Raw genomic sequence first — 22,687 nt, 5'->3', positions numbered from 1 at the left:
GCACCAGGATGACCCTCCACGTACAGGACACCTCCATCCATTGTGGATGTGCGACCCCTGGCACCAGGATGACCCTCCACGTACAGGACACCTTCATCCATTGTGGATGTGTGGCCCCTGGCACCGGGGATGACCCTCCACGTACGGGACACCTCCATCCATTGTGGATGTGTGGCCCCTGGCACCAGGATGACCCTCCATGTACAGGACACCTCCATCCATTGTGGATGTGCGGCCCCTGGCACCAGGATGACCCTCCACGTACAGGACACCTCCATCCATTGTGGATGTGCGGCCCCTGGCACCAGGATGACCCTCCACGTACAGGGCACCTCCATCCATTGTGGATGTGCGACCCCTGGCACCGGGGATGACCCTCCACATACAGGACACCTCCATCCATTGTGGATGTGCGGCCCCTGGCACCGGGGATGACCCTCCATGTACAGGACACCTCCATCCATTGTGGATGTGCGGCCCCTGGCACCAGGGATGACCCTCCACATACAGGACACCTCCATCCATTGTGGATTTGCGGCCCCTGGCACCAGGGATGACCCTCCACGCACAGGACACCTCCATCCATTGTGGATTTGCGACCCCTGGCCCCCGGGGATGACCCTCCACATACAGGACACCTCCATCCATTGTGGATGTGCGGCCCCTGGCACCAGGGATGACCCTCCACGTTCAGAACACCTCCATCCATTGTGGATGTGCGGCCCCTGGCACCAGGATGACCCTCCACGTAGAGGACACCTCCATCCATTGTGGATGTGCGGCCCCTGGCACCGGGGATGACCCTCCACGTACAGGACACCTCCATCCATTGTGGATGTGCGGCCCCTGGCACCAGGGATGACCCTCAACATACAGGACACCTCCATCCATTGTGGATGTGCGGCCCCTGGCACCGGGGATGACCCTCCATGTACAGGACACCTCCATCCATTGTGGATGTGCAGCCCCTTGCACCGGGGATGACCCTCCACGTACAGGACACCTTCATCCATTGTGGATGTGCAGCCCCTGGCACCAGGATGACCCTCCACGTACAGAACACCTCCATCCATTGTGGATGTGCGACCCCTGGCCCCCGGGGATGACCCTCCACATACAGGACACCTCCATCCATTGTGGATGTGCGGCCCCTGGCACCAGGGATGACCCTCCACGCACAGGACACCTCCATCCATTGTGGATTTGCGACCCCTGGCCCCCGGGGATGACCCTCCACATACAGGACACCTCCATCCATTGTGGATGTGCGGCCCCTGGCACCAGGGATGACCCTCCATGTACAGAACACCTCCATCCATTGTGGATGTGCGGCCCCTGGCATCGGGGATGACCCTCCACATACAGGACACCTCCATCCATTGTGAATGTGCGGCCCCTGGCACCAGGATGACCCTCCACGTAGAGGACACCTCCATCCATTGTGGATGTGCGGCCCCTGGCACCGGGGACGACCCTCCATGTACAGGACACCTCCATCCATTGTGGATGTGCAGCCCCTTGCACCGGGGATGACCCTCCACGTACAGGACACCTCCATCCATTGTGGATGTGCGACCCCTGGCACCAGGATGACCCTCCACGTACAGGACACCTCCATCCATTGTGGATGTGCGGCCCCTGGCATCGGGGTTGACCCTTCACGTACAGGACACCTTCATCCATTGTGGATGTGTGGCCCCTGGCACCGGGGATTACCCTCCACGTACGGGACACCTCCATCCATTGTGGATGTGTGGCCCCTGGCACCAGGATGACCCTCCACGTACAGGACACCTCCATCCATTGTGGATGTGCGGCCCCTGGCATCGGGGTTGGCCCTCCACGTACAGGACACCTTCATCCATTGTGGATGTGTGGCCCCTGGCACCGGGGATGACCCTCCACGTACGGGACACCTCCATCCATTGTGGATTTGCGGCCCCTGGCACCAGGATGACCCTCCATGTACAGGACACCTCCATCCATTGTGGATGTGCGGCCCCTGGCACCAGGATGACCCTCCACGTACAGGACACCTCCATCCATTGTGGATGTGCGGCCCCTGGCACCAGGATGACCCTCCATGTACAGGACACCTCCATCCATTGTGGATGTGCGGCCCCTGGCACCAGGGATGACCCTCCACATACAGGACACCTCCATCCATTGTGGATGTGCGGCCCCTGGCACCAGGGATGACCCTCCACGCACAGGACACCTCCATCCATTGTGGATGTGCAGCCCCTGGCACCAGGATGACCCTCCACGCACAGGACACCTCCATCCATTGTGGATTTGCGACCCCTGGCCCCCGGGGATGACCCTCCACGTAGAGGACACCTCCATCCATTGTGGATGTGCGGCCCCTGGCACCGGGGATGACCCTCCACGTACAGGACACCTCCATCCATTGTGGATGTGCGGCCCCTGGCCCCCGGGGATGACCCTCCACATACAGGACACCTCCATCCATTGTGGATGTGCGGCCCCTGGCACCAGGGATGACCCTCCACGTACAGAACACCTCCATCCATTGTGGATGTGCGGCCCCTGGCATCGGGGATGACCCTCCACATACAGGACACCTCCATCCATTGTGGATGTGCGGCCCCTGGCACCAGGGATGACCCTCAACATACAGGACACCTCCATCCATTGTGGATGTGCGGCCCCTGGCACCGGGGATGACCCTCCATGTACAGGACACCTCCATCCATTGTGGATGTGCAGCCCCTTGCACCGGGGATGACCCTCCACGTACAGGACACCTTCATCCATTGTGGATGTGCAGCCCCTGGCACCAGGGATGACCCTCCACGTACAGGACACCTCCATCCATTGTGGATGTGTGGCCCCTGGCACCGGGGATGACCCTCCACGTACAGAACACCTCCATCCATTGTGGATGTGCGACCCCTGGCCCCCGGGGATGACCCTCCACATACAGGACACCTCCATCCATTGTGGATGTGCGGCCCCTGGCACCAGGGATGACCCTCCATGTACAGAACACCTCCATCCATTGTGGATGTGCGGCCCCTGGCATCGGGGATGACCCTCCACATACAGGACACCTCCATCCATTGTGGATGTGCGGCCCCTGGCACCAGGGATGACCCTCAACATACAGGACACCTCCATCCATTGTGGATGTGCGGCCCCTGGCAGCGGGGATGACCCTCCATGTACAGGACACCTCCATCCATTGTGGATGTGCAGCCCCTTGCACCGGGGATGACCCTCCACGTACAGGACACCTTCATCCATTGTGGATGTGCAGCCCCTGGCACCAGGGATGACCCTCCACATACAGGACACCTCCATCCATTGTGGATGTGCGACCCCTGGCACCAGGATGACCCTCCACGTACAGGACACCTCCATCCATTGTGGATGTGTGGCCCCTGGCACCAGGATGACCCTCCACGTACAGGACACCTCCATCCATTGTGGATGTGTGGCCCCTGGCACCGGGGATGACCCTCCACGTACAGAACACCTCCATCCATTGTGGATGTGCGACCCCTGGCCCCCGGGGATGACCCTCCACATACAGGACACCTCCATCCATTGTGGATGTGCGGCCCCTGGCACCAGGGATGACCCTCCACGCACAGGACACCTCCATCCATTGTGGATGTGCGACCCCTGGCCCCCGGGGATGACCCTCCACATACAGGACACCTCCATCCATTGTGGATGTGCGGCCCCTGGCACCAGGGATGACCCTCCACGTACAGAAGACCTCCATCCATTGTGGATGTGCGGCCCCTGGCACCAGGGATGACCCTCCACGTACAGGACACCTCCATCCATTGTGGATGTGTGGCCCCTGGCATCGGGGATGACCCTCCACATACAGGACACCTCCATCCATTGTGGATGTGTGGCCCCTGGCACCAGGATGACCCTCCACGTACAGGACACCTCCATCCATTGTGGATGTGCGGCCCCTGGCACCGGGGATGACCCTCCACGTACAGGACACCTCCATCCATTGTGGATGTGCGACCCCTGGCACCGGGGATGACCCTCCACGTACAGGACACCTCCATCCATTGTGGATGTGCGACCCCTGGCCCCCGGGGATGACCCTCCACATACAGGACACCTCCATCCATTGTGGATGTGCGGCCCCTGGCACCAGGGATGACCCTCCACGTACAGAACACCTCCATCCATTGTGGATGTGCGGCCCCTGGCACCAGGGATGACCCTCCACGTACAGAACACCTCCATCCATTGTGGATGTGCGACCCCTGGCACCAGGGATGACCCTCCACGTACAGAACACCTCCATCCATTGTGGATGTGCGGCCCCTGGCACCAGGGATGACCCTCCACGTACAGGACACCTCCATCCATTGTTAGTGTTATGGGAACCTTCTCTATGTACAACTCGAGTAGAATTACTATAATTTCAGGCAGGGATATGTATCCAGCTCCTATGACCGATAGGAGACTGGTATTAAAGGGATAGACCATACAGATGGCTTTGTATCCACTTCAATAAGAACATACTGTAACATTCACTCAGAACAAAGTGATGAGGCTATGGAGCTGTTCAATGCACAGAGCTGGAAGCACAGCAGTGTGAGGACACAACCCCAGTGCACTTGAAGCTACAATCCTAGAATATAAATCCAATTAATTTCAGGAGTCCTGCTGCTACTAACAACATACACAATGGAATGATAACACATTTCTCCAGGAACAATACAGAACACTGGCTGCCCAGAGCACAGCAGTGTGAGTACATTACATAACACTGGCTGCACAGAGCACAGCAGTGTGAGGACATTACATAACACTGGCTGCACAGAGCACAGCAGTGTGAGGACATTACATAACACTGGCTGCACAGAGCACAGCAGTGTGAGGACATTACATAACACTGGCTGCACAGAGCACAGCAGTGTGAGGACATTACATAACACTGGCTGCACAGAGCACAGCAGTGTGAGGACATTACATAACACTGGCTGCACAGAGCACAGCAGTGTGAGGACATTACATAACACTGGCTGCACAGAGCACAGCAGTGTGAGGACATTACATAACACTGGCTGCACAGAGCACAGCAGTGTGAGGACATTACATAACACTGGCTGCACAGAGCACAGCAGTGTGAGGACATTACATAACACTGGCTGCACAGAGCACAGCAGTGTGAGGACATTACATAACACTGGCTGCACAGAGCACAGCAGTGTGAGGACATTACATAACACTGGCTGCACAGAGCACAGCAGTGTGAGGACATTACATAACACTGGCTGCACAGAGCACAGCAGTGTGAGGACATTACATAACACTGGCTGCACAGAGCACAGCAGTGTGAGGACATTACATAACACTGGCTGCACAGAGCACAGCAGTGTGAGGACATTACATAACACTGGCTGCACAGAGCACAGCAGTGTGAGGACATTACATAACACTGGCTGCACAGAGCACAGCAGTGTGAGGACATTACATAACACTGGCTGCACAGAGCACAGCAGTGTGAGGACATTACATAACACTGGCTGCACAGAGCACAGCAGTGTGAGGACATTACATAACACTGGCTGCACAGAGCACAGCAGTGTGAGGACATTACATAACACTGGCTGCACAGAGCACAGCAGTGTGAGGACATTACATAACACTGGCTGCACAGAGCACAGCAGTGTGAGGACATTACATAACACTGGCTGCACAGAGCACAGCAGTGTGAGGACATTACATAACACTGGCTGCACAGAGCACAGCAGTGTGAGGACATTACATAACACTGGCTGCACAGAGCACAGCAGTGTGAGGACATTACATAACACTGGCTGCACAGAGCACAGCAGTGTGAGGACATTACATAACACTGGCTGCACAGAGCACAGCAGTGTGAGGACATTACATAACACTGGCTGCACAGAGCACAGCAGTGTGAGGACATTACATAACACTGGCTGCACAGAGCACAGCAGTGTGAGGACATTACATAACACTGGCTGCACAGAGCACAGCAGTGTGAGGACATTACATAACACTGGCTGCACAGAGCACAGCAGTGTGAGGACATTACATAACACTGGCTGCACAGAGCACAGCAGTGTGAGGACATTACATAACACTGGCTGCACAGAGCACAGCAGTGTGAGGACATTACATAACACTGGCTGCACAGAGCACAGCAGTGTGAGGACATTACATAACACTGGCTGCACAGAGCACAGCAGTGTGAGGACATTACATAACACTGGCTGCACAGAGCACAGCAGTGTGAGGACATTACATAACACTGGCTGCACAGAGCACAGCAGTGTGAGGACATTACATAACACTGGCTGCACAGAGCACAGCAGTGTGAGGACATTACATAACACTGGCTGCACAGAGCACAGCAGTGTGAGGACATTACATAACACTGGCTGCACAGAGCACAGCAGTGTGAGGACATTACATAACACTGGCTGCACAGAGCACAGCAGTGTGAGGACATTACATAACACTGGCTGCACAGAGCACAGCAGTGTGAGGACATTACATAACACTGGCTGCACAGAGCACAGCAGTGTGAGTTCTGAGTACATATATCTCCAGGAACAATGCCTGATACTGGCTGCAGATTGTGGGGTCACCTTCTCTGTGGGCCGTAGACCCTCTTGTATTGTGGTTCTCTCTGATCCTTCCCCTCCAGGGTTAATTCTTCTCCGGTGTTGGGTTCTCTCCGCCCTTGTGTCGCTCTGGATTCTCATATCTGGGATTTCCATGATATTTCTCTGGGATTTGGAGCGGCGCTTGTACAGAACCAGATCCATCACGGTGACGGCTGATCGAGTTATATCCCAGCGTAATATCGGAAGGTTAATGGCTCCGCGCCGCGACATTGTCACCTGTGAGAACGGGTTAAGGAAGGTGTCCGTAATAGAGCGCAGGAGCGGCGGAGGGTGACTCATTCAGCGGGCGCCCTGCACCCAGCACACACTTATAGGGATCCTGCGCTTCCTGGCAGAAGTAACTGCATTATATGAAGTGGCTCCGCATGTAATAGCCGCGTTATCGTGTTACCACATACATGGGAATAACGGGCTCCATGTATCTGCCGGAGATTATACAGGGAGGGGGCGAAACGCGGAAACATGGAAACAAATCCGTAATAACACTTCGAGAATTAGGAATAAGAATCCCCCCCCCCCCCAATTACAGGTGAAATAATAAGGAATGGAGAAGACCCCCCACCCCCCTATTGTATCCAGTGCAGACAATGCTCTGAGCTGTGGACTCCAGGTGATACATTGTAGCAAACCCCTGCAGTGCTAGTCCTGCTCTCATGAGTTTGGCGGCTCCTGCGGATGTGTTAAGTTTACAGAACTTTGTAAAATGGAAACAAAAAGTTTCTGATAAAGTTCCTGCTCTTCTCCCGCGGACGGCGCCGCCATCTATCATCTGCGACATTTCTCATCCCGTGGACTTGTTAGTCCCTCCATGAATCAGTTTGTACATAACTCCTTGTCCGCAGGACACGGCCCCCAACATCGCGGCCCTCAGATCGCCCCACAAATCCAATAAATTTATATTTCTTTAATAAAAAAAAGATGGAAATTGTGCTGAAATTTACATATTTGTGCTGAAATATGGCAGCGCGGTCCGTGTGGCTGCGGCGGGTCCCTCTCAAGGATGCCGCCCTTAGTCCATTAGTTTGGGTAATGAGGTCCATAAAGAACCTTTATAACTCATGGCGCTGCGGGAGATGGATGGAGCTGCACTCCCCGCACTAGACACATCCAGGGAAGGTCAATGCAGGGCTGAGCGTGATTCATGACACCGCACACGGGTCACCACCATCACACGTGTACCACAGCTCCGCATACTAGAGATACAGAAATATTACTCATATATCTATCTAATATTACTCCTTACCTAGACCACATCATACATGATATAAATCTTCTATCTATCTCCTATCTATCTCATATCTATCTATCTATCTATCTATCTATCTATCTATCTATCTATCTCATATCTATCTCATATCTATCTATCTCATATCTATCTATCTATCTATCTATCTATCTCATATCTATCTATCTCATATCTATCTATCTATCTATCTATCTCATATCTATCTCATATCTATCTCATATCTATCTATCTATCTATCTATCTATCTATCTCATATCTATCTATCTATCTCATATCTATCTCATATCTATCTATCTATCTATCTATCTCATATCTATCTATCTATCTATCTATCTATCTATCTCATATCTATCTATTATCTATCTCATATCTATCTATCTCATATCTATCTATCTCATATCTATCTATCTATCTATCTATCTATCTATCTATCTCATATCTATCTATCTCATATCTATCTATCTCATATCTATCTATCTCATATCTATCTATCTCATATCTATCTATCTCATATCTATCTATCTCATATCTATCTATCTCATATCTATCTATCTCATATCTATCTATCTCATATCTATCTATCTATCTATCTATCTATCTATCTATCTATCTATCTATCTATCTCATATCTATCTATCTATCTATCTATCTCATATCTATCTATCTATCTATCTCATATCTATCTATCTATCTATCTCATATCTATCTATCTATCTATCTATCTATCTATCTATCTTATATCTATCTATCTCATATCTATCTATCTATCTATCTCATATCTATCTATCTATCTATCTCATATCTATCTATCTATCTCATATCTATCTATCTATCTATCTCCTATCTCATATCTATCTATCTATCTCATATCTATCTATCTATCTATCTATCTATCTCATATCTATCTATCTATCTCATATCTATCTCATATCTATCTATCTATCTATCTATCTCATATCTATCTATCTCATATCTATCTATCTATCTCATATCTATCTATCTATCTATCTATCTCATATCTATCTATCTATCTATCTCATATCTATCTATCTATCTATCTATCTCATATCTATCTATCTCATATCTATCTCATATCTATCTATCTATCTCATATCTATCTATCTCATATCTATCTATCTATCTCATATCTATCTATCTATCTACCGGTGGGAGGACTGCATTTTTATTATTCTTTACTATGTCTGTTTACACCATTGTTTGCACTAATTATGACACTTATGTTATACCCATTGATGTATATAACAAAATCTTATGTAGCACTTTAAATATGCATCGATTTTTTATCATGTACTTTGCACAATGTCACTTTGTATCCTGACCAATCAGTCGCTTGCTTGGTCCTTAAATGTTTGGACATGCACTTTGCACCTTATGCTTGAAAAAGGCGTGCTTAAACGCCGAAACGTTGCACATGGAATAAAGCTTCACCCTTTTCCACGTACCCTGGAGTGCTGCCTCTTTCCTACAGTTTATCTATCTATCTATCTATCTATCTATCTATCTATCTATCTATCTATCTATCTCATATCTATCATCTATCTCATATCTATCATCTATCTCATATCTATCTATCTATCTCATATCTATCTATCTATCTCATATCTATCTATCTCATATCTATCTATCTATCTCATATCTATCTATCTATCTATCTCATATCTATCTATCTATCTATCTATCTATCTATCTCATATCTATCTCATATCTATCTCATATCTATCTATCTATCTATCTATCTATCTCATATCTATCTATCTCATATCTATCTCATATCTATCTATCTATCTATCTCATATCTATCTATCTCATATCTATCTATCTATCTCATATCTATCTATCTATCTATCTATCTATCTATCTATCTATCTATCTATCATCTATCTCATATCTATCATCTATCTCATATCTATCATCTATCTCATGTAACATGATGATCGGTAGAGCAGTACAATTCCCACTGCTACTGGAAGGATTAATAAGTAAGACCAGGGGGTCGCAATCCTAACATTTGGGGTGTTGGGGTGTGTGTCATACAATTAGGACGACTGTGTCATTTTGGAGAATTGAGGCCACTGCATGACCCGCACTCTCCCCCTGGCAGCAGGAAAAGATGGAAAACCCCAAGACCCCCGCAGACCTCCTTATGTATTGACTGCAAATCATGACCATGATGAGAGGACATAATCCGGGGGCTGCCCACCATTACTGCCCCACCCTCCCCAAAAAACTGCATTTATTACACAATTGTGTATATACAAATATATATCAGCTCCATGATGATGGTTATGAGTGTGTTTGTGTGTATGCATTGTGTGTGTATATATATATATATATATGTGTGTGTGTGTTTCTGACCCCCTTCTCCCTGTGTTGTGTGTCCCAGGTGCACAGCAGTGATTGACAGTCGAGGTAAGAGGATCCGCAGCCGTTACGTGGTCATAGAGGACAGTTACCTGCCCAGGAGCGTCTGCACCCAGACCACATACAGGTGAGAGCTGTGCACATATACAGCTGAGGCTGCGTTACTCTGTGTCTGATTTACAGCTTCAGAGGATTTAAGCTGCTCCCCCTGCTGCCTCACCATCTGGATGATGGGAGTGATACATTGGGGCACATTTACTTACCCAGTCCCTGAAGGTCACAGATAGTCCGACAAAAGTGCAGCATGCAACCCTTAGTAAGTAAGCCCCATTGTGTGTATAATAGGGAGGTTAGATTGTGAGCTCCTGGGGTAATGGATGATGGGAGTGATACATTGGGGGTCATTTACTAAGGGCCCGATTCGCGTTTTCCCAACGTATTTCCGATTTGCGCCGATTTCCCCTGTATTGCCCTGGGATTTTGGCGCACGCGATCGGATTGTGGTGCATCGGCACCGGCATGCACGCGACGGAAATCGGGGGGCGTGGCCGAACGAAAACCCGACGTATTCGGAAAAACCGCCGCATTTAAAAAAAGAAATGTGTCGCTTGGGAAGCGCTTAACTTCACTCAGCCCGAGCCGGTGAACTCCAGCGCGTTCAGATGCTTTTCAGCGCAGCAGCGCCACCTGGTGGACGTTGGAGGAACTGCCTTAATGAATCCCGGCTGGACCCGAATCCACCGCAGAGAACGCGCCGCTGGATCGCGAACGGACCGGGTAAGTAAATCTGCCCCATTGTGTGTATAATAGGGAGGTTAGATTGTGAGCTTCTGGGGTCAGGGATGATGGAACTTGGGCTTTGCACATATATAAGAAAATGATAATTTCCATAAACTTCTTGTAATTGCAGGCAGATCTCCAGAGCCGTCCTCATCACTGACCGTTCTGTCTTAAGGTCGAATTCAGACCAGGAGGTAGGTGGGGTCCGGGGCTGTGTATGGAGGGGGATGCAGGCGTTGACCTTTGACCTCCTCCCTTCTCCCTATATCTGGTTGTTCTGCTGTTGTAGATGTTCCGCATCTTGTGTATTTCTCAGGGAGGCACCAGATGGCCGAGATGTTAGACTTGAGTTGTGACGACGGCTGAGATTTAATTGAGACCAAATTTGCTGTGAATATTAGTAAATAATTGGGAATTATATAGAGCGGCCGTCGTGTACCGGCGACTCCAGACTCACATGTAACGGGATTGTTATTGTTCATTATAATCAGTGTCAGGAACCACAGCGGATCCAGACACCAAACCTGCGCTGATAGGAATGTTCTGGAAAATTCTCATTGCGGATCATACAGTCTCTCATATGTATCTTTGTTCCGTCCATAGATTTCTGTCCTGACGGTTCCCCCTGGTGACGACCACAACTCCACCGTCCACCTGACCGAGCTCTGCTCCTCCACTAACACCTGCATGAAGAATACATGTAAGTAATGCCTCGGCTACAGTACACCCTTCTCCTGAAGTGCTCTGTGCTGCTGTGGACCCTGCTCCCTCCACCTTTGTAGAAATGTTCTCTGAGGTCGTCTCCCTCCAATACCTGCCCCAGGCCTCTGCCACCACCACTTGCTCAGTCCTCCCTCCCTCCCACCCATCCTCTTGCCCCTTCCCTCCAGCCCATCTATCCTCTTGCTCCTTCCCTCCAGCCCATCTATCCTCTTGCTCCTTCCCTCCAGCCCATCTATCCTCTTGCTCCTTCCCTCCAGCCCATCTATCCTCTTGCCCCTCTCTTCCCAAAAACCGTCGACCCGTCCACCCTCTTGCCGCCCCCACCCTCCCATCCACCCTCTTGCTCCGCCGCCCCCTCCCTCCCGTCCACCCTCTTGCCCACTCTCTTACCCCCTCCCTCCCAGATGCCGGGTGTTTGATCAGCGGGGGGGGGGGGGGGGTGTGACAGACCCATCATGGGGAGCGGCCGCTCACCGGAACCAGGGGCTGGCGGCAGATTCGGGAGTGCGATGATGGAGTCGGCTCAGCGTCTCATCGCTCTTCCTCTCGGCAGAATTACCTGGAGACGGATCCTGGCAGCGCAGTAACTGATGCCGCTGCTCCTGCGTAAATCACTCCTAATCAGGGGGCGGATGATGAGGGTTATGGCTCCGTCAAACACCACATGATGAAGGCGACATGGAAATTAGATGATGATGATTTTATCACTCGCTGCTGAAAAAATCTATAAAACCTATTTTACATCAATTAGTCTTTTCCTTAATGATTCTCCTCTTAACGACGTCTTCCTCATCTGCTAAATAGCATCACTTACAGGGAAAGCTGGGTGGGGAGCGGCATGCATCTGCCCCATCCAGGCTACTGAATTATTCTGCATCCAATATAGTAACCCAGCTTTCCCAGGAAAGCTGAGTGCCAGGCAATAAGAGGAGGGTAAGAAATGGAGTGATCTTTCCTGAGGTTCCTATCTGTGTTCAGGCGCTCAGGAAAGCTGAATGATGACCCAAGTAGCTGCTGTGATGGACTCTGCCCATGGTGGCAGCGATATGAAGAGCGCAGGAAAGCTGGGAGACAGCCAGTATGACCACCCTACTTTCCCAGACTTCTGAACGGTGAATTTTAGGGTTAGGATTCCTCAGGGAATATGACCCAGATTTACAGTCGCTGAATGGCAATGATGTGGATGGAATAATAAACCTTGGCACTGTTCAGGACTTGAGGAAAGCTGGGTGGTGATTATTATGCCCCTGATACAGAGAGATGGAAATGAAGGATGTATTTGCTTTGCTTTGCTTTTCAGTCATTTGGGAAAGCTGGATGATAACTTTTCTCTTCCCTTCCAATATAATATAGATAGTGATTTGTCCTCGCTGAGTTTTTGTTACATTGTTACCGTTTTTGGCGTCTCCGTGTGTCAGTGGCTGGGATAATGGCGGCCGGGGGATCACATTGGGCCCAGTGTTCGGGGCTGCGCTCGGATTACAGCTCCGGAGCAGATGAGACTAATTATTATTAAACATGAAAAGGAGATTGTACCTCGCTGCGGCTTTGATCTCCGGTTCATTAAAAGTTTATGGAAGTTGTGGAGCGGAGTCTTTGGAGACGTCCGCCCTCCTTTGATTGCCACAGGGCATCACACGTTCTCTTTGTAGCAGCAAACGATGTTTGTGTTTGTCGCCGGCGCTTTGTGCTTTGTTTGTTGCCTTAATGAGGAGACGCATCGAGCGTGAGAGGAACACGAGACCCAAATCCGGGACTTCACTCCCTCACGTCCTCTGCCCGGGGTCCTCATGTTGCCAGTTGTTGTTTTTGTGGAACTACAAGTCTCAGCCATTCACAGTCTCCGGCCTCAGGGAAGCGCCGGAAGCTGTAGATACAATGTAGCAGGGCCCCGGGTCATTGTGTGTGATACATGTTGTGTGACCTTTCACCTCTGATTCCAGATCTCGTCCATCTCACGTGTCCGTCCACAAAGACCACGGCGCGGGAGGATCTGGAGCCGGTGGTGAGGAAGATGTTCACGTGTCAGGAGGAAGGTGAGAAAAGTCACGGAAACTGCTCAATAACTATGACCACACCCACTATTTACTGATGACCACACCCACTTATCACTGACCACACCCACGCACAGCTTATTTGTAATATACTGATGACTCCACCTACTGATCACTACACACACCTTATATTCCATATACATGTGGCCACACCCACTGATCACGGGCATAAAGCTTATAGACCACATACTGATGTCCACACCCACTGATCACTGGACACACCCACCTGCCTTATTACATGACATAAACTGATAACCGCACTGTAGTGGTGACACCCCCATGTCTAAATACAGATAACCACACCCACTTGTTGTATCAGTTATATATTATATATCGTATAGTGATAACCACACCCACTTCAGCTTTATGATATATCGTTTAGTGATGGCCACACCCACCAGTTGAATGAGCACATCCCCTTTATCACCGATCACGCCCACCTGTCTCATTTAATATAATAAACTGATAACCACCTTATATCCCATACACTGTTGACCACACCCACTAATCAATCTGTAGTGATGGCCACACCCATTCCTCTCTCCCCATACCCAGTGCTTATATACTGATAACCACACCCACTTATCCCAAGCCACACCCACACAGCTTACCTACCATAACCTGATGATCACACCCACTTGTCACTGCCCTGACCCACCAGCTCTTATAAACTGCAAGCACTAACCTCATCACTGGGACACTGGAAGGACCCCAATATTTTCAGGGATGTTCCTGGATATTCCATGGAGAGTTGGCACTAACAAGGGTGGTAAGAGTGCCCCGGAGCCCCCCGCTTCCCTGGTATAGAAGTAAGTATTCTCCGAAGCCCCCTTGTTCCTCTGGTATAGTGGTGAGTGGCTCTAGAGCCCCTTCGGTATAGCAATAAGTGTCTCTGGAGCCCCCCGTTTCCCTGGTATAGTAGTAAGTGTCTTTAGAGCCTCTGGTATAGTGGTAAGTATCCCCCAGAGGACCCCTCTTCCCTGATAAGTGTCTCTGAAGCCCCCCGTTTCCCTCGGTATAGCAGTAAGTGCCCCTTGTAGCCCCCCGTTTCCCTGGTATAGCAGTAAGTGCCCCTTGTAGCCCCCCGTTTCCCTGGTATAGCAGTAAGTGCCCCTTGTAGCCCCCCGTTTCCCTGGTATAGCAGTAAGTGCCCCTTGTAGCCCCCCGTTTCCCTGGTATAGCAGTAAGTGCCCCTTGTAGCCCCCGTTTCCCTCGGTATAGCAGTAAGTGCCCCTTGAAGCCCCCCGTTTCCCTGGTATAGCAGTAAGTGCCCCTTGAAGCCCCCCGTTTCCCTGGTATAGCAGTAAGTGCCCCTTGTAGCCCCCGTTTCCCTGGTATAGCAGTAAGTGCCCCTTGTAGCCCCCCGTTTCCCTGGTATAGCAGTAAGTGCCCCTTGTAGCCCCCCGTTTCCCTGGTATAGCAGTAAGTGCCCCTTGTAGCCCCCCGTTTCCCTGGTATAGCAGTAAGTGCCCCTTGTAGCCCCCCGTTTCCCTGGTATAGCAGTAAGTGCCCCTTGTAGCCCCCCGTTTCCCTGGTATAGCAGTAAGTGCCCCTTGTAGCCCCCCGTTTCCCTGGTATAGCAGCAAGTGCCCCTTGTAGCCCCCCGTTTCCCTGGTATAGCAGCAAGTGCCCCTTGAAGCCCCCCGTTTCCCTGGTATAGCAGTAAGTGCCCCTTGTAGCCCCCCGTTTCCCTGGTATAGCAGTAAGTGCCCCTTGAAGCCCCCGTTTCCCTGGTATAGCAGTAAGTGCCCCTTGTAGCCCCCCGTTTCCCTGGTATAGCAGTAAGTGCCCCTTGTAGCCCCCCGTTTCCCTGGTATAGCGGTAAGTGCCCCTTGTAGCCCCCCGTTTCCCTGGTATAGCGGTAAGTGCCCCTTGTAGCCCCCCGTTTCCCTGGTATAGCGGTAACTGCCCCTTGTAGCCCCCCGTTTCCCTGGTATAGCGGTAACTGCCCCTTGTAGCCCCCCGTTTCCCTGGTATAGCAGTAAGTGCCCCTTGTAGCCCCCCGTTTCCCTGGTATAGCAGTAAGTGCCCCTTGTAGCCCCCCGTTTCCCTGGTATAGCAGTAAGTGCCCCATGAAGCCCCCCGTTTCCCTGGTATAGCAGTAAGTGCCCCTTGTAGCCCCCCGTTTCCCTGGTATAGCAGTAAGTGCCCCATGAAGCCCCCCGTTTCCCTGGTATAGCAGTAAGTGCCCCTTGTAGCCCCCCTTTCCCTGGTATAGCAGTAAGTGCCCCTTGTAGCCCCCCGTTTCCCTGGTATAGCAGTAAGTGCCCCTTGTAGCCCCCCCGTTTCCCTGGTATAGCAGTAAGTGCCCCTTGTAGCCCCCCCGTTTCCCTGGTATAGCAGTAAGTGCCCCTTGTAGCCCCCCGTTTCCCTGGTATAGCAGTAAGTGCCCCATGAAGCCCCCCGTTTCCCTGGTATAGCAGTAAGTGCCCCTTGTAGCCCCCCTTTCCCTGGTATAGCAGTAAGTGCCCCTTGTAGCCCCCCGTTTCCCTGGTATAGCAGTAAGTGCCCCTTGTAGCCCCCCTTTCCCTGGTATAGCAGTAAGTGCCCCTTGTAGCCCCCCCCCCGTTTCCCTGGTATAGCAGTAAGTGCCCCTTGTAGCCCCCCGTTTCCCTGGTATAGCAGTAAGTGCCCCTTGTAGCCCCCCGTTTCCCTGCTATAGCAGTAAGTTCCCCTTGTAGCCCCCCGTTTCCCTGGTATAGCAGTAAGTGCCCCTTGTAGCCCCCCGTTTCCCTGGTATAGCAGTAAGTGCCCCTTGTAGCCCCCCGTTTCCCTGCTATAGCAGTAAGTTCCCCTTGTAGCCCCCCGTTTCCCTGGTATAGCAGTAAGTGCCCCATGAAGCCCCCAGGACGCGTTTGCCCATCTTTTTCCCACGCTGGTGACGAGTCATCGGTCGTTTTTTAATTAAAATGTCAGGAGAAATCCTGGCGGAGGATGAATCAGGGGTCACACAAGGTCACCGGCTCCACAGAGCGCCATTCATCCTGCCCCCCCCCCAGAAACTTTCCAACTTATTCCGGGACTTTTTTTCAGTGTTTTTTGGGGGCTGCTCGTTCACAGGCCACTGGGTTTAATTAGCATCTTAAACGATTCTCTGACCTTACAAAATACACGATAAAAGGCTTCGCTGATATCCACGTAAAAAAAACATTCACATAGATAAAGTCCAAAGATTGTGCAAAAATCTCATAGTCTCCTGCCCAGAAATCCTAGAGCATCACAGACCTGAGGTCAGAGGGTCCTGAAATCCTCATATAGTGGCATGTGTGCTCCTCATGGGTGTGTCATTACTGGAGGGGGTGGAGTCTGTGGCCCTGCCCCTAAAGAGCAACTATGTGAAAACTTGCTAAATATAAGACGTCTTCTTAGAGAGACACGGGATGCGACTTGGGGGGCTTATTGCCTAATAGTGTGGGGGAGGAGTGGAATTACTAATATGAATGCATATATTTATGCAGATGAGCTTCTCAGTGCACCGGGGGCGGGGCCATGACTACCTGATTTTTTTTCTTTCGTTTTTTTTTTTTTTGCAATGTGGTGACATACAATTGTGTGCAGCAGAGAGAGAAGATGACCAGTGCACCAGCCAGACATGGCCCCGCCCCTTGTGCTCCAACAAACTGATGCATAAAGATAAAAACATACATTTTTTTAACTTTTTTCCCCAAGTCTTCGCTTTAATCTAGAAGGTTCACATTTCCACACGTCTGGTTGTAGGTAGTGACTCCTGTAATCATCCTCTTGTCTCATCTCCCGTACATCGTCATGTGATCATATGAAGACACATCGGGGGCTGGGGGCCCTCATCTGCTCAGCGCCATCTATTACCCCCCCCCCCACACACACGTTTATTGCTGCTCCCTGACATTTGTACTAATGACATCTGTGACATTTCAGCTCCGGCTCCTCCATGTGATCTTTACATCCCGGGAATAAAACAATCAGATATAATCCAGTTTTCTTCAAAGCTGCAAAATATGTTATTGTATAAAGTCTACAGCCGACACCCCCCAATATGCAGATCACCCGCACCCCAGGACATGGGGCGACCTATACAAGACACTAACAGCGGGAGCAGGGAATTACAATGTACATACATGACATTACTTATCCTGTACTGATCCTGAGTTACATCCTGTATTATACCCCAGAGCTGCACTCACTATTCTGCTGCTGGTGCAGTCACTGTGTACATACATGACATTACTTATCCTGTACTGATCCTGAGTTACATCCTGTATTATACTCCAGAGCTGCACTCACTATTCTGCTGCTGGTGCAGTCACTGTGTACATACATGACATTACTTATCCTGTACTGATCCTGAGTTACATCCTGCATTATACTCCAGAGCTGCACTCACTATTCTGCTGCTAGTGCAGTCACTGTGTACATACATGACATTACTTATCCTGTACTGATCCTGAGTTACATACTGTATTATACCCCAGAGCTGCACTCACTATTCTGCTGCTGGTGCAGTCACTGTGTACATACATGACATTACTTATCCTGTACTGATCCTGAGTTACATCCTGTATTATACTCCAGAGCTGTAATCACTATTCTGCTGCTGGTGCAGTCACTGTGTACATACATGACATTACTTATCCTGTACTGATCCTGAGTTACATCCTGTATTATACTCCAGAGCTGCACTCACTATTCTGCTGGTGGTGCAGTCACTATGCACATACATGACATTACTTATCCTGTACTGATCCTGAGTTACATCCTATATTATACCCCAGAGCTGCACTCACTATTCTGCTGCTGGTGCAGTCACTGTGTACATACATGACATTACTTATCCTGTACTGATCCTGAGTTACATCCTGTATTATACTCCAGAGCTGCACTCACTATTCTGCTGGTGCAGTCACTGTGTACATACATGACATTACTTATCCTGTACTGATCCTGAGTTACATCCTGTATTATACTCCAGAGCTGTAATCACTATTCTGCTGCTGGTGCAGTCACTGTGTACATACATGACATTACTTATCCTGTACTGATCCTGAGTTACATCCTGTATTATACTCCAGAGCTGCACTCACTATTCTGCTGGTGCAGTCACTGTGTACATACATGACATTACTTATCCTGTACTGATCCTGAGTTACATCCTGCATTATACTCCAGAGCTGCACTCACTATTCTGCTGCTAGTGCAGTCACTGTGTACATACATGACATTACTTATCCTGTACTGATCCTGAGTTACATACTGTATTATACCCCAGAGCTGCACTCACTATTCTGCTGCTGGTGCAGTCACTGTGTACATACATGACATTACTTATCCTGTACTGATCCTGAGTTACATCCTGTATTATACTCCAGAGCTGTAATCACTATTCTGCTGCTGGTGCAGTCACTGTGTACATACATGACATTACTTATCCTGTACTGATCCTGAGTTACATCCTGTATTATACTCCAGAGCTGCACTCACTATTCTGCTGGTGGTGCAGTCACTATGCACATACATGACATTACTTATCCTGTACTGATCCTGAGTTACATCCTATATTATACCCCAGAGCTGCACTCACTATTCTGCTGCTGGTGCAGTCACTGTGTACATACATGACATTACTTATCCTGTACTGATCCTGAGTTACATCCTGTATTATACTCCAGAGCTGCACTCACTATTCTGCTGGTGCAGTCACTGTGTACATACATGACATTACTTATCCTGTACTGATCCTGAGTTACATCCTGTATTATACTCCAGAGCTGTAATCACTATTCTGCTGCTGGTGCAGTCACTGTGTACACACATGACATTACTTATCCTGTACTGATCCTGAGTTACATCCTGTATTATATTCCAGAGCTGCACTCACTATTCTGCTGCTGGTGCAGTCACTGTGTACATACATGACATTACTTATCCTGTACTGATCCTGAGTTACATCCTATATTATACCCAGAGCTGTACTCACTATTCTGCTGCTGGTGCAGTCACTGTGTACATACATGACATTACTTATCCTGTACTGATCCTGAGTTACATACTGTATTATACCCCAGAGCTGCACTCACTATTCTGCTGCTGGTGCAGTCACTGTGTACATACATGACATTACTTATCCTGTACTGATCCTGAGTTACATCCTGTATTATACTCCAGAGCTGCACTCACTATTCTGCTGGTGGTGCAGTCACTATGCACATACATGACATTACTTATCCTGTACTGATCCTGAGTTACATCCTGTATTATACTCCAGAGCTGTAATCACTATTCTGCTGCTGGTGCAGTCACTGTGTACACACATGACATTGCTTATCCTGTACTGATCCTGAGTTACATCCTGTATTATATTCCAGAGCTGCACTCACTATTCTGCTGCTGGTGCAGTCACTGTGTACATACATGACATTACTTATCCTGTACTGATCCTGAGTTACATACTGTATTATACCCCAGACCTGCACTCACTATTCTGCTGCTGGTGCAGTCACTGTGTACATACATGACATTACTTATCCTGTACTGATCCTGAGTTACATCCTGTATTATACTCCAGAGCTGTAATCACTATTCTGCTGCTGGTGCAGTCACTGTGTACATACATGACATTACTTATCCTGTACTGATCCTGAGTTACATCCTGTATTATACTCCAGAGCTGCACTCACTATTCTGCTGGTGGTGCAGTCACTATGCACATACATGACATTACTTATCCTGTACTGATCCTGAGTTACATCCTATATTATACCCCAGAGCTGCACTCACTATTCTGCTGCTGGTGCAGTCACTGTGTACATACATGACATTACTTATCCTGTACTGATCCTGAGTTACATCCTATATTATACTCCAGAGCTGCACTCACTATTCTGCTGCTGGAGGAGTCACTGTGTACATACATGACATTACTTATCCTGTACTGATCCTGAGTTACATCCTGTATTATACCCCAGAGCTGCACTCACTATTCTGCTGCTGGTGCAGTCACTGTGTACATACATGACATTACTTATCCTGTACTGATCCTGAGTTACATCCTCTATTATACTCCAGAGCTGCACTCACTATTCTGCTGCTGGTGCAGTCACTGTGTACATACATGACATTACTTATCCTGTACTGATCCTGAGTTACATCCTGTGTTATACTCCAGAGCTGCACTCACTATTCTGCTGCTGGTGCAGTCACTGTGTACATACATGACATTACTTATCCTGTACTGATCCTGAGTTACATCCAGTATTATACCCCAGAGCTGCACTCACTATTCTGCTGCTGGTGCAGTCACTGTGTACATACATGACATTACTTATCCTGTGCTGATCCTGAGTTACATTCTGTATTATACCCCAGAGCTGCACTCACTATTCTGCTGCTGGTGCAGTCACTGTGTACATACATGACATTACTTATCCTGTACTGATCCTGAGTTACATCCTGTATTATACCCCAGAGCTGCAGTCACTATTCTGCTGCTGGTGCAGTCACTGTGTACATACATGGCATTACTTATCCTGTACTGATCCTGAGTTACATCCTGTATTATACGCCAGAGCTGCACTCACTATTACTGATGTCTGTGCTCTTTGTCTGTAGATGTGGATGTGGAGCAGGAGAAGCCTCGAGTCCTGTGGATTCTGTACTTTAATATGAGAGACTCCTCGGGGGTGGAGCGCGGGTCCTATGTGGGTCTCCCCTGTAATGTCCATGTGTGCAGTGGTCCTGATTCCTGCTTTGGTTATGATCCGGCGGTGCAGCAGGTGAGGTTATTACACTATGGGGCAGATTTACTTACCCGGTCCATTCGCGATCCAGCAGCGCATTCTCTGCGGTGGATTCGGGTCTTCCGGTGATTCACTAAGGCAGTTCCTCTGACGTCCACCAGATGTCGCTGCTGCGCTGAAGAACATCGGAACGCACTGGAGTACACCGAGCTGGGCTGAGTGAAGGTAAGCGCGTATCCCACGACACTTTTTTTTTAAATATGCGGCGGTTTCTCTGAATCCGTCGGGTTTTCGTTCGGCCACGCCCCCTGATTTCCGTTGCGCGCATACCGGCGCGGATGCGCCACAATTTGATCGCGTGCGCCAAAATCCCGGGGCAATTCAGGGAAAATCGGCGCAAATCGGAAATATTCAGGTAACACGTCGGGAAAACACGAATCGGGCCCTTAGTAAATGACCACCAATGTCTCGTAATAGCTGCATGTGTGTCCTATAATGCCCCAGCATTGCATGCCACCCAGCTTTCCCAGGAGCAGATGACTTGCTACATCAGGGCGACCTCCTGATTTCTGGATCTTTGTGTTTTGCAGGCGGAGCAGATATTCCGGCAGATGTTTCCGGATGAGGAGTTTTGTCCTCCGGCTCCAAACCCAGAAGACATAATCTATGACGGGGAGGCGGGGCCCCAGGAGCCAGCGCAGGCGGGGCCCCAGGAGTCCGGCCCCTCCGTGGACCTGAGTGCGGAGGCAGCGGCTGAGAGCGCTCCTGATATTCCTGAGGAGTGATCCAGAGACTGTTATCTCCTGCTACAATGTGTCATTTATATATAAATATGTTCTGCTCCGTCATTAAACTATGTCCCAAATGTCCTGCACTTCACCTGTATGACCTCATACCAATCACCACAAGAGCTTACAATCTATGATGAGATAGAGGTCAGGGCTGTGACTACCTCTCACACAGGATATACAGGCAGGGGCGGGGCTGTGACTACCTCTCACACAGAATATACAGGCAGGGGGCGGGGCTGTGACTACCTCTCACACAGGATATACAGGCAGGGGGCGGGGCTGTGACTACCTCTCACACAGGATATACAGGCAGGGGGCGGGGCTGTGACTACCTCTCACA

At 49.7% G+C, this 22,687-nt stretch overlaps 1 protein-coding gene across 1 annotated transcript in view; it reads left to right on the top strand.

Moving 5' to 3' along the window:
- The window catches only part of CHM (CHM Rab escort protein), a 63,427-nt gene extending 41,086 nt beyond the window's left edge, over positions 1–22,341 (top strand). The window contains exons 10-15 of the mRNA XM_072122936.1: positions 10,310–10,414; positions 11,198–11,261; positions 11,671–11,767; positions 13,734–13,826; positions 21,429–21,592; positions 22,147–22,341. Coding sequence (XP_071979037.1) covers positions 10,310–10,414; positions 11,198–11,261; positions 11,671–11,767; positions 13,734–13,826; positions 21,429–21,592; positions 22,147–22,341 — 718 coding nt within the window. The remainder of the gene's footprint in view (positions 1–10,309; positions 10,415–11,197; positions 11,262–11,670; positions 11,768–13,733; positions 13,827–21,428; positions 21,593–22,146) is intronic.
- The last annotated feature ends 346 nt before the right edge of the window (positions 22,342–22,687 follow it).

This window comes from Engystomops pustulosus, chromosome 9 (assembly GCF_040894005.1).
Source record: "Engystomops pustulosus chromosome 9, aEngPut4.maternal, whole genome shotgun sequence".
In the NCBI taxonomy this organism is placed as follows: Eukaryota; Metazoa; Chordata; class Amphibia; order Anura; family Leptodactylidae; genus Engystomops; species Engystomops pustulosus.
This window is presented reverse-complemented; position numbering and strand designations above follow the sequence as displayed.